Source organism: Poecilia formosa, unplaced genomic scaffold, assembly GCF_000485575.1.
Source record: "Poecilia formosa unplaced genomic scaffold, Poecilia_formosa-5.1.2 Scaffold300, whole genome shotgun sequence".
Taxonomy (NCBI): domain Eukaryota; kingdom Metazoa; phylum Chordata; class Actinopteri; order Cyprinodontiformes; family Poeciliidae; genus Poecilia; species Poecilia formosa.
The window spans coordinates 723,166-738,315 of record NW_006800239.1 but is presented as its reverse complement, the minus strand read 5'-3'; the positions used below and the strand labels follow the sequence as shown (position 1 = coordinate 738,315).

General features: G+C 38.2%; 2 protein-coding genes across 2 annotated transcripts in view; both read left to right on the top strand.

The window, feature by feature from the left end:
- LOC103152106 (lactase-phlorizin hydrolase-like) overlaps window positions 1–3,617 on the top strand; it is a 5,288-nt gene extending 1,671 nt beyond the window's left edge. The window contains exons 4-13 of the mRNA XM_016660848.1: window positions 5–98; window positions 195–460; window positions 1,005–1,295; window positions 1,371–1,569; window positions 1,752–1,954; window positions 2,046–2,152; window positions 2,300–2,431; window positions 2,587–2,810; window positions 2,917–3,175; window positions 3,463–3,617. Coding sequence (XP_016516334.1) covers window positions 5–98; window positions 195–460; window positions 1,005–1,295; window positions 1,371–1,569; window positions 1,752–1,954; window positions 2,046–2,152; window positions 2,300–2,431; window positions 2,587–2,810; window positions 2,917–3,167 — 1,767 coding nt within the window. The 3' untranslated portion in view covers window positions 3,168–3,175; window positions 3,463–3,617. The remainder of the gene's footprint in view (window positions 1–4; window positions 99–194; window positions 461–1,004; window positions 1,296–1,370; window positions 1,570–1,751; window positions 1,955–2,045; window positions 2,153–2,299; window positions 2,432–2,586; window positions 2,811–2,916; window positions 3,176–3,462) is intronic.
- A 1,600-nt stretch (window positions 3,618–5,217) lies between these two features.
- LOC103152094 (lactase-phlorizin hydrolase) lies at window positions 5,218–15,129 on the top strand. Its single transcript, XM_016660847.1, is given in 17 exon segments — window positions 5,218–5,836; window positions 6,218–6,288; window positions 7,211–7,288; window positions 7,391–7,484; window positions 8,054–8,133; window positions 8,197–8,895; window positions 8,991–9,630; window positions 9,726–11,279; window positions 11,383–11,651; window positions 11,733–12,023; window positions 12,110–12,308; window positions 12,426–12,628; window positions 12,713–12,819; window positions 13,063–13,194; window positions 13,285–13,508; window positions 13,610–13,846; window positions 13,945–15,129. Coding segments are annotated over 17 exon segments (5,667 nt in total). The 3' UTR covers window positions 14,115–15,129.
- The last annotated feature ends 21 nt before the right edge of the window (window positions 15,130–15,150 follow it).

Genomic DNA, 15,150 nt, shown 5'->3' with positions numbered 1-15,150 from the left:
CATTACTGAAAATTCAGTTGCCACTCCCAGGGAATGGGCTTATGATGAAATTGACAGAGTCTTCCTTTACAAAACCTATATTGATGAGGCTCTTAAAGGTACAGTAATAATTATCAAAAATGTTTGTTGTAAATTACAATGTCTTGCTCATTCACAACTAATTTCTGTTTATTTTCTTATGTCTATCTTAACAGCCTATGAACTTGATGGAGTCAAGGTGAAAGGCTATGCAACATATCTCATGGATTCTTTTCAGTTCGTTTTTGGCTACCTCTTTGGGTTTGGTCTGCACCACGTAGACTTCAATAACCCAAACCGACCCAGAACACCCAAGTTTTCGGCTCATTTCTACTACAATGTTATGAGGGACAATGGTTTTCCATTACCAGAAGATGAAAAGATGATATATGGAGAATTCAAAAAGGATTTCATTTGGAGTAGTGCAACAGCATCATACCAGGTAAAAAAGCTTACATGACAAATATTAAAATATCTTTATCACTTATTGTCAAATCAATGTTGAGATAAAGTTAAATCCCCAAAATGGAAGTTTGTATTCAACTGGTTTCAGCAAGGTGTTTCCTCATTGTTGCATTTTTTTTTTTTTTTTGAGAATAAACAGTTTATAATAGTTGATAGGATTCTCATCACCGATTTCTAATCACTGGTTTTGACTAGCCCATAACAATACTAATTTGACTCACAAATTAGCATAATACTGAAATTACACAATTCCAGTATTATGCTCAAGCATTCTTGCTTTGGGCTATCAGTGAATAAGAATATTAAGAGCAGATACAACGTCAAACTTTCTTGCTGTTAAATTGGGATTATTATTTACCTAAAACAAATTCTAAATTAAGTCTAAATTTAGATTTGAAAGTGGTATACAGCATATATTATCAGCTAAAACAGAGGTCAGCTCTATTTACTGATTCACTATATGTGTAATCCCCAAAGGATGAAACCGTAGACACTGAAAATCTGAGATTTTCTCTTTCCAGATTGAAGGGGCATGGAGAGAAGATGGAAAAGGTCTCAGTATCTGGGACAAGTTTACACACACCCCTGGAAAAATATCTGAGCATGACACTGGGGATGTGGCTTGTAACAGTTACAATAAGATGGAAGATGACATTGCTGCGTTGAAGAAAGTCAAGGTGTCTCACTATCGCTTCTCCATATCCTGGCCAAGGGTCCTGCCTGACGGTACTACCAAATATGTCAATCAGGCTGGTCTAAATTACTATCAGAAACTGCTGGATTCCCTTATTGCCGCAAACATTCAGCCTCAAGTAAGTATTTATCAAAAATAATAATTAAGAAAAAGTGTTTTACCTCTTTTACCAACTGTTTTTCTCTTGGATTAGGTCACTTTGTACCACTGGGATCTCCCACAAGCTCTGCAGGATGTTGGAGGTTGGGAAAATGAGACAATCATTGAAAGATTCAAGGAATATGCAGATTTCCTCTTTCAGAATCTTGGTCCCAAAGTGAAACTTTGGATCACTTTCAATGAGCCCTTCATAATAACTGTATTAGGCCATGTCCAAGGTGCACATGCCCCAGGTATGTAAGGTATTTTTAACTGGAATTATACTTTATGCTAAGCATGGTAGATGTCAGGCTTTTTGCCTTTACTCAATTTCGTACTTCTAAGGAAGAAAATAGGCTGCATTTTCAAACATGTATATTTAATTATACTTGCATGATAAACTCTGCATCACCATATTTAATTTTATATTTTCCAGGTTTGAACGACAGACCAGATACTCTTCCATACATTGTAGGCCACAACATAATCAGATCCCATGCAGAGGCCTGGCATGTCTACAATGACAAATACAGAGCCTCACAGGGAGGACTGGTCTCCATCACTGTAAACTCAGACTGGGCAGAACCCAGAAACCCCTACAAGCAAGAGGACTATGAAGCTGCACGGAATGTGGTTGAGGTATATATTATGATTATATAACACAAAACAACTACAATATTTTAAGCGGAGTTGTAGTTGACGATTGCTGTGTGTCAAATTCTGTCCACAGTTTTATCTTGGCTGGTGGGTCCATCCCATTTTTAATGGTGACTACAGCCCACTGGTGAAGAAATCTGTTCTAAAGCAAAGTCTTGCAGGTGGATTGACAAAATCCAGGTACGATCTTTTGTTGTATATTAAAATTCTTTGCACGGTTTGTGATAGATGAATACTTATGAAGGGTCTTCTTAAGTTTGTTTTATACTGACTACATCCACTGATGTTTTCTCTCCTATAATTTCTTCTTGAATTTTTCTTCTTAAGGCTTCCTGAGTTTACTCCTGAGGAAATTAAGCGAATTAATGGCACTTATGATTACTTTGGATTAAACCATTACTGCAGTGTCTTGGCATTCCCTGTAGATTTTGGATCTTTTCAACACTTTGAGGCAGACAGGTAAGGCCATTAGCTTTGTCACAAAGCAATTTCAAATCAACTTCATGTGGAAATCATCACTATATATTCTTATCACATTTTTCCTAAATATTCTTGAAAAAGTGTCCATGTTTTTAACTTAAACTCTAAATTACATAATTATTCACTTGTCACAGGGGTGTGGTGGTTATTAGTGATCGGACCTGGTTGGAAACCGGTTCTGTCTGGCTGAGGATGACACCATTTGGTCTCCGAAGATTGCTGAAATTCATCAAGGAAGAGTACAGAAATCCTCCAATTATCATCACTGAGAACGGTGTCTCTGAAAATGGGCCAGTTGATCTCAATGACGTTCACAGGAAATACTATTATGAACAGTACATCAACCAAGTGCTGAAAGGTATTAAAACAACTTCATGGCATATGGAGTATATTCAACCTAGAAACTTACATAAGTTAAGATGTAGGACCAACTTGTGTGCAAATGAATTTTCTGTTTTCTGCAGCTTATTTGCTTGACGACGTCAATATTATTGGCTACACTGCTTGGTCTCTGCTGGACAACCTGGAATGGGGTGTTGGCTATACAGAGAGATTTGGACTTTTCTATGTGAATCGCACAGACCCTGATCTGCCTCGAACCCCCAAAGCCTCTGTGTCCTATTATTCCTCCATCATCAGCTGCAACGGGTTTCCTGACCCAGCATCTGGACCTCATGAGTGTTGGAACCCTAACCCTACAATTGCTAACCCCTAAGCCTGAAGGTAAACAGATTCAGTGTTTGGAAAGTAAATGATTGAGATGCTCTGATTTCAGGTCAGATCAAAAATTGTCTTGTCAGAATACTTAGTTGGACATATCTACCTTGAACTGAGATCAACTTCACTGTTCAAATTATACCCAGCAGTATAAGTATGCAACTTTACTATCACAAGCAAGCTTATCAAATAATCTGTTTTAAGATTTTCAAAATGCATTGTTAATAATACAAAATTTAGGTTCACATTACTGTGATTTATTATTAATAAAGTGTCTATTTTTCTCCCTGCAGTAACAAAAGAGGCAATTCCTGGAATCAACAACGTGAACTTCCTGGGTATGAGCCTCTCCTCTGAAGATGCCGCGACCGGACTTAACACAACATTTGCTTTGCTGATTGTAGCACTTGCTGGAACAATTTGTGTGGCTGTTGGATTGTTTCCAGTAGAAAATTGTAGAGTTAATTGAGGGAGGAAGAGAGATTCTGATTGCAGCTTGACTTCCATCTTTAATGCAGATATGTATGATTTCCATATTTAAATTTAAAGGGCTGAATTTTGCAAAACCACAATTTTCAACAGAGAATTTGGAGTTTTTGAACACTGTATGTTGTCGCTGTTCTATATTTAAAATAATATAATTTATCTATACAACCAAAGGTGCAGAGGAGAACTTATTGCTTACTGGGAGGTCAAGATGAGGGGACCCAGTTTTTTCCATTTGCACTATTTGTGGTATTTAAACTATTTTTGTGCCTCTTTATGATGATTTTCTTGTGTGAACTAAATTTAAGCTAACTGAAGTAAATTACTGGTGAAACCCATGTCAACTGTGTGCAAAACTCTAGATTAGTTCTGCCTATTATATCGGTAGAATGTTTTTGCATATTTTGTGACTTGTGAAATTTTTTTACCACCATATAAAAAACACTGACCAAGTCACTGTCATACTAACTTATTGTAACATCAAGAACCATTTATCTAATTTTTGTGAGACAAACTGGAAGAAAGCACAACATAAAAGCCAACTAATATCTGATTTCTGCTACTTGTCCTATGAAGCTTCTGTTCAATAAACTTATTGCAACGAACCACACTGTTGCTGTTTTGATTTTGTACACAATCTGTTTCCCTGCAACTATATTACTTTTTTCATTTATTTTGAGATAATGTCTGACTTTGTGTGGTTTTCTTTTTTTACTGCTCCATATCAGTTTGTCTCCCCCTGCTCCTCATGCTTTCTTTATGAACAGCTCATAAGCTAATAGTATTGAAAAAACAAATCCCACTGTTTCAATCTGTCATTTTTAATACAAAAACCCCCAACTAAGTTCAATTTCAATTACCTAGTTAAGAATAATTTCAAATTGAAGGATTGTAAGATGTAAATCCAGCAGATGGCAGCAAACACAACTAGTTTAGATGACTGTCATCTGCTGTAAAGCATCAAGAATTATTAGCTAGTCCCTTGACAGAGTTGTCTTAACTTTTAGGTCCCTGATTGTGGCTTAATGTTTTATCTGTGTTCCTGGACTATCTTTAGATAGTATTTAGACAGTGATTGTCTTAAAAATGTACACTCCTGCTACACAAGGGTTCTGGTTATCTTCCAAATGCAGCTAAAAGGGATAACGGAATGTTTGGAGCATTGGCACAGAGACAACCCAAGAAGTTCATGACTTAAGGTGGAAGCCATGCATCAACTAAACTGAAGCTGTTTCTTATTAACAACAATTTCATTGTTTAAATAGCTATTAGCAAATGCTACCAGTGGCTATATTTCAAACTGAAAACGTAAAACTAGTCCAGTGGTCACACTGCAGTAACCCTAAGTTAACATTTTAATAAGCATCTAGCAGCAGCACATTTTAGGCTCCTCAAACAACATTAGGATGTTATCAATTGGATGAGTCCAGAGTCTGAGTATATCATAAAACTGCAATAAAACACTTATCAAACCCTAATTGTGCAACAATGATATGAGAGCAAAATGTTGTCTAAATAGCTTTGCGATCAGTTGACATTCAGACTGGTTTTCACGAGTCACAATGAACAGGCTGCTGTGGGTTGTGTGTCTGTATTTTTTATGTGTGACTGGTGATTGGAGCAGTCAGGTGAATGGAGAAGACAATTTTGTGCTTCTTGCTGGCCCTCTGACTGAGAAGGATCACAGAACCTCCAGCAGTGAGGAAAATGTCTTTGACTGCAGTCATCCCATACCAGCAGCTTCCAAGCAGTATTTCAAGTACCTCCAGACCAAAGGAGTGACCCACTTCAAAGTGCCACTGTCATGGGCAAAACTTCTTCCTACGGGCCTGACCAGCAAGCCTCAACAGGCTGTAGCAAGGTGTTACAAGACCCTGCTGAAGAACTTGCAGGAGCAGGGCTTGCAGCCTCTCGTCATTCTTCATGGATCAACAGTTCCAGACTCTTTGAGGTCCAGGTATGGAGGCTGGGAAAGTCAGCAGCTGCTAGACAAGTTTCAGCAGTATGCTGAGTTTGCTTTGAGAGAATTTGGCCAATTGGCAAACTCATGGGTGACATTTAGTGACCTGGATGAGATTTTGCGTGAAGGACCAGCTGTAGATGGTCCCACTCCTCTCCAAAATATCCTTCAGCTCAACAAGAAGATTCATGAGTTTTATCATCAAAACTTTCCATACGAAGGTATATGAACTCCAGTCCTTTCCTGTCTTGATTAATATTCTTTGTTTGTACATATTTATATAATGTTTTCTAGACTGAATTGTAATTTCCAGCCATGTTAAATTTGTAAATTTTTTGTTTTTACTATGACTAAGATTTAACTTATCAAGAAAATTGTTTCACAGTCAGCTGATATTGGCCGCAGTGATATTACTTTACTACTTAGCTGATAACACAGAATGTTTTTCCACGTTATCTCAGTAATCAGTCCATGTGAGTTGCATCAAGATATCTCCTAAGCAGTCTTTCCAAAACCTGAATTTCTGCAATCATCAGCTAGAAAGATTAAATATATTACATGAAGTGTTAATAGGTTTTCTTCCTGTCATTTTTTCTATACAGGGAGACGTCTATCATTTGGGCTGAATGCAAAACATGTGGATCAACTTTCCAATCTTAAAGCTTTCACAAATGTAAGCTTCTTCTGTATTTACAGTGCACATCAGGTCCCACTGCCCTAAAACGAAACTTAATCTCAAACAATGACAATATTACTCCTTTTTGCAATATATAGAACATAATATAGCTAAGATTTATTGACTGCCATTGTGTGCACAAAACAGTACAATGAAAGTTAGTTGGCACTAATTGTCAAAGAACTAAAATTTATGGAATAAGTAGATTTAATTAATAAATATCATTAGAAAATGTTAGAATAATAATATATATTCAGCCAGTGTATTTATGTGTCCTGTGTCTGACAGTCAAAAGTCTCTTTGGGATCCTAACTTAACTTGTGTGCCTCTTATCTGCCTGATGAATGGTGGAGAATTATGAGTTGGTTTAGGATGCTCTTCACCTGCTTGTGCCGGTGGTTTCCAAGCCTGCTTCTCAGGCACCACTGTGCTGGATGCTTTAGGTATTTCTCTATTCAAGTACATCTGATTCAAGTGACTGCACAGCATTCACAGCATGCCATCAAGTTCTGCAAAAGCCTGACAATCATCCAAACATGTAGGTAATATGTGCAGTAGCAAGAAACATGTAGGACAATGGTCCCTGAGGACCCTTTAACTTTTTATTTTAAGAATTTGTAGCTTGAGTATTGAGCCTTGACTTTACAAAAACCTTAATAGTTGCCAAAAAAAGTTAAAAGTTTTCTGTATTAAATGCAGTCCATTCATTGGTCACAAACCAAAAACCTAAACTGACTTAAACCCATGGAGAACATAAAAGGCAGCCATAATTTGGTTATTTCCCCTCAGAGAAAGCAAAGAAAAACAAGCACATTTCCATTTGCTACCCCCAGTACAACAAGTCTTAGTGTGGTATTTTGATTTTTTTTGTATTATTGGTGTGTGACAACTCTCATGTGTTATTGTATGTTTGGCACAGGTGGATTTCTTATCCGTGAACCTTGAATATAACTGTGCCTCCTCAAAGAGTTTTGCACAAGAGTTGAGAAACTTGCAGGTACTGCAAACATTCTAATGTTTTTAGGACCATTGTGGATTTTCTTGTTTGCATTTTATCTTTATAAATATAAATATACAATGTTGCAATGTTGTGTTCTAGACATCTACTGGAAATTTGCCAATCTTGCTATATAAGATGCCAGTTCGTGACTGTATCCCGAGTGAACACCAGCTTCTTGGAGATTTATTACAAGGTAGGTATCACGCTGGTCAACACATTTTATAGCTTCTTTCTAAATTATCAATAGCATTAATTAAATTACTACTGTTGGACATTTTACACAGGGTGAGTGTTTAATTATTACCCTTGAACCTAAGCAATTATTAGGTAGAAAATAAAGAGTGTTCATAACATTCTTTCTGTGATGTTTGAAAGGAACAAGCTTAATGGTTAAACTCTAAATACCTGCAATGTGGTAGTTTTTTACAGAACAAAAATTTACCTTTTAAGTAGTGTCATTTTATAACAGTAACTAGTGCAAAATCAGCCTTTTATTATCAGTCAGTCAAGTTCCACAAGGAAGACTATTTGCATGGTGGAGAAAAACTTTGGAGCTTTACAGCAAGGCCAGTAAATATTTATGGCTTAAGCTATGATTGTTGCAGGATAATAACAAAAACTGATTAGATAACATTGAGGTGAAAGCCTTACTGCTAAACTTGAACAGATTACTCTTAAATTGGTCATTTGAAGGAAGGACTCCATAATTAAGCCATATGTCAAAAATATTTCTGTCCTTTCATTTCACCTGTATTGTGACAGTTTTATGGACCAACAGTCTGAATATTATGGGATGTGACATGAAGAATGTGTTGGATGAGTTGGACATGCAGGATTCTCCAGTCAGGTAATAGATGTTTTTACAGATTTATATGGTTTGACCTTTTCCCTTATAATTTTAATAGTTTCCATTCCTTTCCCCAAAACTTCTTATTTCCAAATATTTAATCAGCAGGCACGAATTCAGGACGAGTTATGAAAACATCTTGCATAAATTTGGAGACCAAGCCAGCGATGATAAAGACCTCCTCACTAAAACATTTCCCCCGGGTTTCCAATGGGCAACGTCATCAGAATCTTTCAAGGTTGAAGGTGGTTGGTTGGAAGGGGGAAAAGGAGAGACTATTTGGGATCATTTTGGTCATGAAGGTCAAGCTTTTGCAAATCATACCACTGATCTTGCTTGTGACAGTTATAACAAAGTTGATATAGATGTCTACCTCCTGCGAGGTCTTGGAGTCAACACCTACCAGTTCTCCATTTCCTGGGCCCGTATATTCCCCTCAGGTTAGAAAGACAGCCTGAATGAAGAAGGAGCTCTCTACTATGACAATCTGATCAATGCTCTGATTGAATCTGGCATACAGCCTGTTGCCACTATCTACCATTGGGATCTGCCTCAGGCTCTCCAAGACAAGGGTGGATGGACCAACCCTTCCATTGTTGCAGCTTACAAGGACTATGCAGCCTTCTGCTTCCATAGATATGGAAACAGGGTCAAGAGCTGGAACACATTCAGTAGTCCCTGGGTGGTGAGCCATGCTGGACATGGGACTGGTGAGCATGCTCCTGGAATAAAAGACTATGTGACTGCTTCTTATCAGGTAAACATAGTGGTATCACCACATCAAAACCTTTTAAACATGTCTAAATTTTGTGTAGGCTATAACCCTTCACTTTTTAATTCTTATTTCTACAGGTCACTCATAATATACTGAAATCCCATGCTGAAGCCTGGCATGTCTACAATGACAATTACAGAAAGACACAGGGAGGGAAAGTGGGCATTGCACTAAACTCTGACTGGGCAGAGGCACCTGATCCTAACAAACCTGAAGATAAGGCAGCTGCAGAGCGCTACCTCGAGTTTATGCTAGGCTGGTTTGCCCATCCTATCTTCATAGATGGGGATTATCCTGAAGTTCTCAAAACACAGATAGAAAAGAAAAGAAACGAGTGTCCCTCATCTGCGCCAGCAGTGCTTCCAGCTTTCACTGAAGAAGAGAAGGCGAGGATCAAGGGAACTTCTGACTTTTTTGGTCTGAATCATTATACCTCCCGTTTAGTGAGCAGCAGTGTAGGTGGGTGCACCCCTGGTCCTGAAGGAGTTGGAGACTTCCAGGCTAAAGTGGACCCCTCATGGCCTGCTACAGCATCAGACTGGATCTACTCCATGCCCACAGGGCTACGGTCTCTTCTGAACCACATAAAAACAAAATATCTAACATATAACAATGTGCCCATTTACATAACTGGGAATGGCATGCCAACGGATGACACCTTCAATGACACTAGCAGAATAGAGTACATGAGAGATTACATCAGTGAGGCCCTAAAAGGTTTGTGCCTATCTTTTCTTTAATACTTGGCATCTGTTTAGCTGAGAGAAACCAACCATACATTTTATATGTTGTCTCCTGTTTTCATTTTACAGCTATTGAAATCGATAAAGTGGATGTGCAGCGATTCACAGTGCAATCACTTATGGATGGATTTGAGGGAAATAAAGGGTACAGTGAAAGATTTGGACTTCACCAGGTTAATTTTGTAGATGGATACAGACCAAGAACACCAAAACAATCAGCATATTTTTTTGCTCAGATCATCGAGCAAAATGGTTTTGTTTCACGCAAACAAGATTATTTTGAAGGTGTGAAAATATCACCACCTCGCCGCTCCACCCCACTGCCACCCTCAGAGGTCCCATCAGCATCAAAGGCTGTCTGGGAAAAATTTACACCACAGAAAAAGTTTGACAGACAAATGTATCACTATGGCAATTTCTCACAAGACTTCTTATGGGGCGTCTCATCTTCAGCTTACCAGATTGAGGGTGGATGGAATGCGGAGGGGAAAGGACCCAGTGTATGGGATACATTCACTCAGACGCCAGGTAGTGGTGTTCCTGATGATGTGACTGGAGATGTTGCCTGTGACAGTTACAATAGACTTGATGAAGACCTTTACATGCTGCAAGCCTTGAAAGTGAAGTCATATAGATTTTCTTTGTCATGGTCTAGAGTCTTTCCCAATGGTAGACGTGAATCCATGAACCAAAAGGGTGTTGATTATTACAACAGACTTATTAATGGCCTCTTGGCCAGAAAAATCACCCCAATGGTCACAATTTATCACTGGGACCTCCCGCAAGCTCTACAAGACATTGGTGGCTGGCAGAATGTGGAGATGGTTGACATTTTTAATGATTATTGTGACTTCTGCTTTGCCACCTTTGGTGACAGAGTAAAATTCTGGATGACCATGAATGACCCTCAAGGACTGGCATGGCAAGGATATGGGACTGGACAAATCCCTCCAAACATTAAGGAGCCAGGAACAGCACCATACCAAGTTGCACATAACTTAATCAAAGCTCACGCTACAGCATATCACACGTACGATGACAAATACCGCGCTTCTCAAAGAGGTATGGTTTCCATTGCCCTTAAAGCAGATTGGGTTGAACCTAAAGACATCAATGTTCCTCGTGATCTTGTTGCTGCTGACCGTGCAATGCAGTTCCACGTGGGTTGGTTTGCCCACCCGATTTTCAAGAATGGGGACTATCCAGAGGCCCTGAAAGCCCAAGTTTTGGTCAAAAGTGAACTCCAAGGTCTTTCACAATCAAGACTCCCATCTTTCACAGAGGAGGAAAAGAACTTGATCAAAGGAACTGCTGACATGTTCTGTGTGAATCACTACACCACCAGGCTAGTAACCCATATCACGGGTCTGCTGTCTCCACATTCCTATCAAAATGACTGGGACTTCACAGAAGAACAAGATAGTGGTTCACCAGCTACAGCCATCAAAAACCAGAGAGCTGTATCATGGGGCCTACGGAGACTCCTGAATTGGATCATGGAAGAGTATGGAGACCCTGAAATTTACATAACTGATAATGGTGGGGCTACAACAGCAAAAACGTCTTGGGATGACATTGACAGAGTGTTTTTTTACAAGACTTACATCAATGAAGCTCTTAAAGGTACCTTATATTCAAATGCTTTGGATAACATTTTGAAGCTGACATACTGTACTTGATTCTAGTCTTGATCATTCATTTATATTTATGTTTCTCATAATTACAGCCTATGAACTAGATGGAGTATTGCTAAAAGGCTACACAGCAACATCTCTCATGGACTCCTTTGAGTGGTTAAATGGCTATACAGTTGGCTATGGGTTCTACCATGTCGACTTCACTGACCCAAACAGACCAAGAACACCCAAGCTGTCAGCTCATTTTTACTTCCAACTCATGAAAGACAATGGTTTCCCCATAACAGAAGATGAGAAGATGCTGTATGGAGAGTTTCCTCAGGATTTCCTTTGGAGTAGTGCCACGGCAGCTTACCAGGTAAGATGAGAGAACCCAAATTTATTTGTCTTGAAATAAATTTGTTCCCTTTGTTTATTGTTCTTCCTTTACTATTTTTAGATTGAGGGTGGATGGAGAGCTGATGGAAAAAGTCTCAGCATCTGGGATAAATTTGCTCACACGCCACTCAAAATCTTTGACAGTGACAATGGGGACATCGCTTGTGACAGTTACAATAAAATAGATGAAGACATTGCTATATTGAAGCAACTTGGGGTTAACCATTATCGTTTCTCTATATCCTGGACGCGGGTACTTCCTGATGGCACAACAAATCACATCAATGAGGTTGGATTTCGCTATTATGACAGACTGGTGGATGCGTTGCTTGCTGCAAACATCCAGCCTCATGTAAGTTTAGCTTGTTTTGCTCCCCGATATAGAGTTTACAACAAATATATCCAAATACTCAAAAGTGTTTATTTATTTTCTTTCAGATAACTTTGTACCACTGGGATCTTCCACAAGCTCTGCAGAATGTGGGAGGTTGGGAGAATGACACTATTGTCCAAAGATTCAGGGATTATGCTGATGTTATGTTCAGCCGTCTTGGAGATAGAGTGAAACTTTGGATCACCATTAATGAGCCATATAACGTAGCAATGATTGGACATGGATACGGAGTAGCCGCCCCAGGTATGGTTTTCTTGCAGTGTGCCCTAACAAAATAAAAAATATTTTGTGGTGGTAAGGAGTAAGAAAAACGCCAAAGACAGGAAGACTAACTGCATCTAACCCAGATTGTTTTTTCAGGTATTAGTTTCCGTCCAGGTACTCTTCCCTACATTGTTGCTCATAACCTTATCAAAGCTCATGCTGAAGCATGGCACCTTTACAATGACAAATATCGGGTTAGACAGAATGGAAAAGTCTCTATCACCATCAACTCTGACTGGTCTGAGCCCAGAAACCCCTATAAGCAAGAGGACATTGACGCAGCAAGACGTATAATACAGGTAAACCAAGTCCTGTCACATTCTTCACAAAATATTATTGTTCTTCTGTTTTGAGACATTGATGATTTGTGCATCTTTGTGCAGTTCTACATTGGGTGGTTTGCCCATCCCATATTTAATGGTGACTACAGTGAAATGATGAAGACAATCATTCGGGAACGCAGTCTTGCAGCCGGATTGACTAAATCACGGTACCACAAAAAAACCAAAGAAAAACTACTGTTATCAGCTCTGCTAGATATATTATTTTTTTAACACCTCTAGTGTATATCTGACCACATACCTTTTTTAATTTTCTGCAACCTGTGATTTCCAAAAGCTAGTTTGTGTTGTATGTTCCACGGGATTCCCTTTTCCCATTTGGTTTAAATTGAAGCTAAAACTTTAGAGAACCAATTTTCCACCTAAATTAAAGTCAATTTTATATTCTCCAGGCTACCTGAATTTACCCCAGAGGAAATAAAGAGAATTAAGGGAACCCATGATTATTTTGGATTCAACCATTACACCACTGTCCTGGGATTCCCTGTTGAGTATGGAAATCTTCAGCATTATGATGCAGATAGGTGAGTAAGAACTTACACATAGCAATTGAGAACGTGCATTGAATATGTTTTAAAATTTAAATAAACACGTGAACTCTGGACTATCCATAGGGGTGCAGGGACCTATGTTGATCGTACCTGGCTAGATTCTGGTTCTAGCTGGCTGAAGATGACACCATTTGGGTTGCGCAGAATATTGAACTTTATTAAGAAGGAGTATGGAAATCCTACGATTATCATCACTGAGAATGGGGTCTCAGAGCGTGGGCCCACAGATCTTAAAGATTCTCACAGGAGTTACTTTTATGAAAAATATATTAACCAAGTGCTGAAAGGTATTAAAAGAAATTAATTGAACATACTATGTTTTCTATGATGGACAAAATAAAAAATAATTATTATTTCTATCATAAAAAGATTAATTATGTTCTTCCAGCTTACCAGCTTGATAATGTGGATGTCCAAGGCTATACAGCATGGTCACTCATGGACAACCTGGAGTGGGCCACTGGCTTCTCAGAGAGATTTGGACTTTTCTATGTCAATCGCTCTGACCCCAATGTGCCTCGAGTGGCCAAGGAATCTGTGTCTTTCTTCTCCACCATCATCAACTGCAATGGGTTTCCCGACCCTGCATCAGGACCTCACGATTGTCTGAAGCCTGAACCTGAAGGTAATTGTAGAAGATTATAAACATTTTGGTAATATATGTCTTTGATAACCGTGTGAAAAAATATAGTTTAAATTTTACCTAAAACTTATTTTTTTCAGCAACAAATGCTCCAGAAAATGACAATTCAGTGAACTTTCTGGGTCTAGAGCTATCCGCTGAAGAAGCTGAAACCGGACTCAACACTACATTTGCTCTGCTGCTTGTGGCAGCAACTGGAGCCATTTGTTTGTCCATCGGTTTCTTTCTCACTAAAAGACGATCAAAATAAAATCATAAAGTTGAAATTGTACCTGTAACTACCATTCAGACATTTATTTTAGCATTTATGTGAATATTTGTAAAGTCTACATAAAAAACCATAATCAACAAACATGTAATATTGCAACTAACACTGCATGTTTTGGATGATTCAATTATTTTAATTCAATGGGCTTTTTACAACACAAGTAAACTGATATTAAAATGTTTTTGTATGCAAATGTTTATATAGCTAGAAGTGTGATAAAGTGTCTTGAAACATTCAACTAGAGTGTTCAAATATGACATTTTTAATTAAGATATGTAACATTTAATAAAGACAACAAAGACAGTTATGGTGTTCTACAGATATTGTGCTTCCTTTAATTTTTGTTGCTACAAAAATGATGCATGTTGCTATGCAACAAGTGGGAAGCTAGGTATCATATGTATTATTATGCTAGATGTTCAAAATGTAACATTGTTCATTTTATACTCCAATAATAGTGGGTGATACGGATATAACTGTTGTGAAGTTCATGTGTTTTTGTAAGCAATTTTAGTCATCCTGGCTGTTATTTTTTTAAAAGCACTAACACAGGCAAAATATGGAAACACCACATTTTTCAAAACGTGAAAATGTAAACATTCCAGAGCAACAGAACTTTAAATATTATAAGTAATAGCCCTTAAAAAAACATAGATATCAGGTGTTGGCAACATTACTTAATTGGGGTGGCTTTTATTCAGTTTTAGATTGGTAAACACGTCCTGCCCTGCTATCCTAACAATATTGAGGTTGTGTGTCACAGACTGTCCACAAGAGGGCAGAGCAGTACTGGTACAAGTTTATTATTTTTGACCAGTTCTATCAAAAGACAATATAATTCAGCAGAAAATAAAAACTACATTTTGTAAAGAAGCACTTTTGCTGGATAGTTCCTGCAGAGACAGCAGCTATTTTGTGGGAAGACACTGAATTCAAATTAATTCAAATATTACCTTCAGCAAATAATTCATAGATAATGTCAAACCTTTAATAAAACCTGTGTAGCTGCAGGTGATGA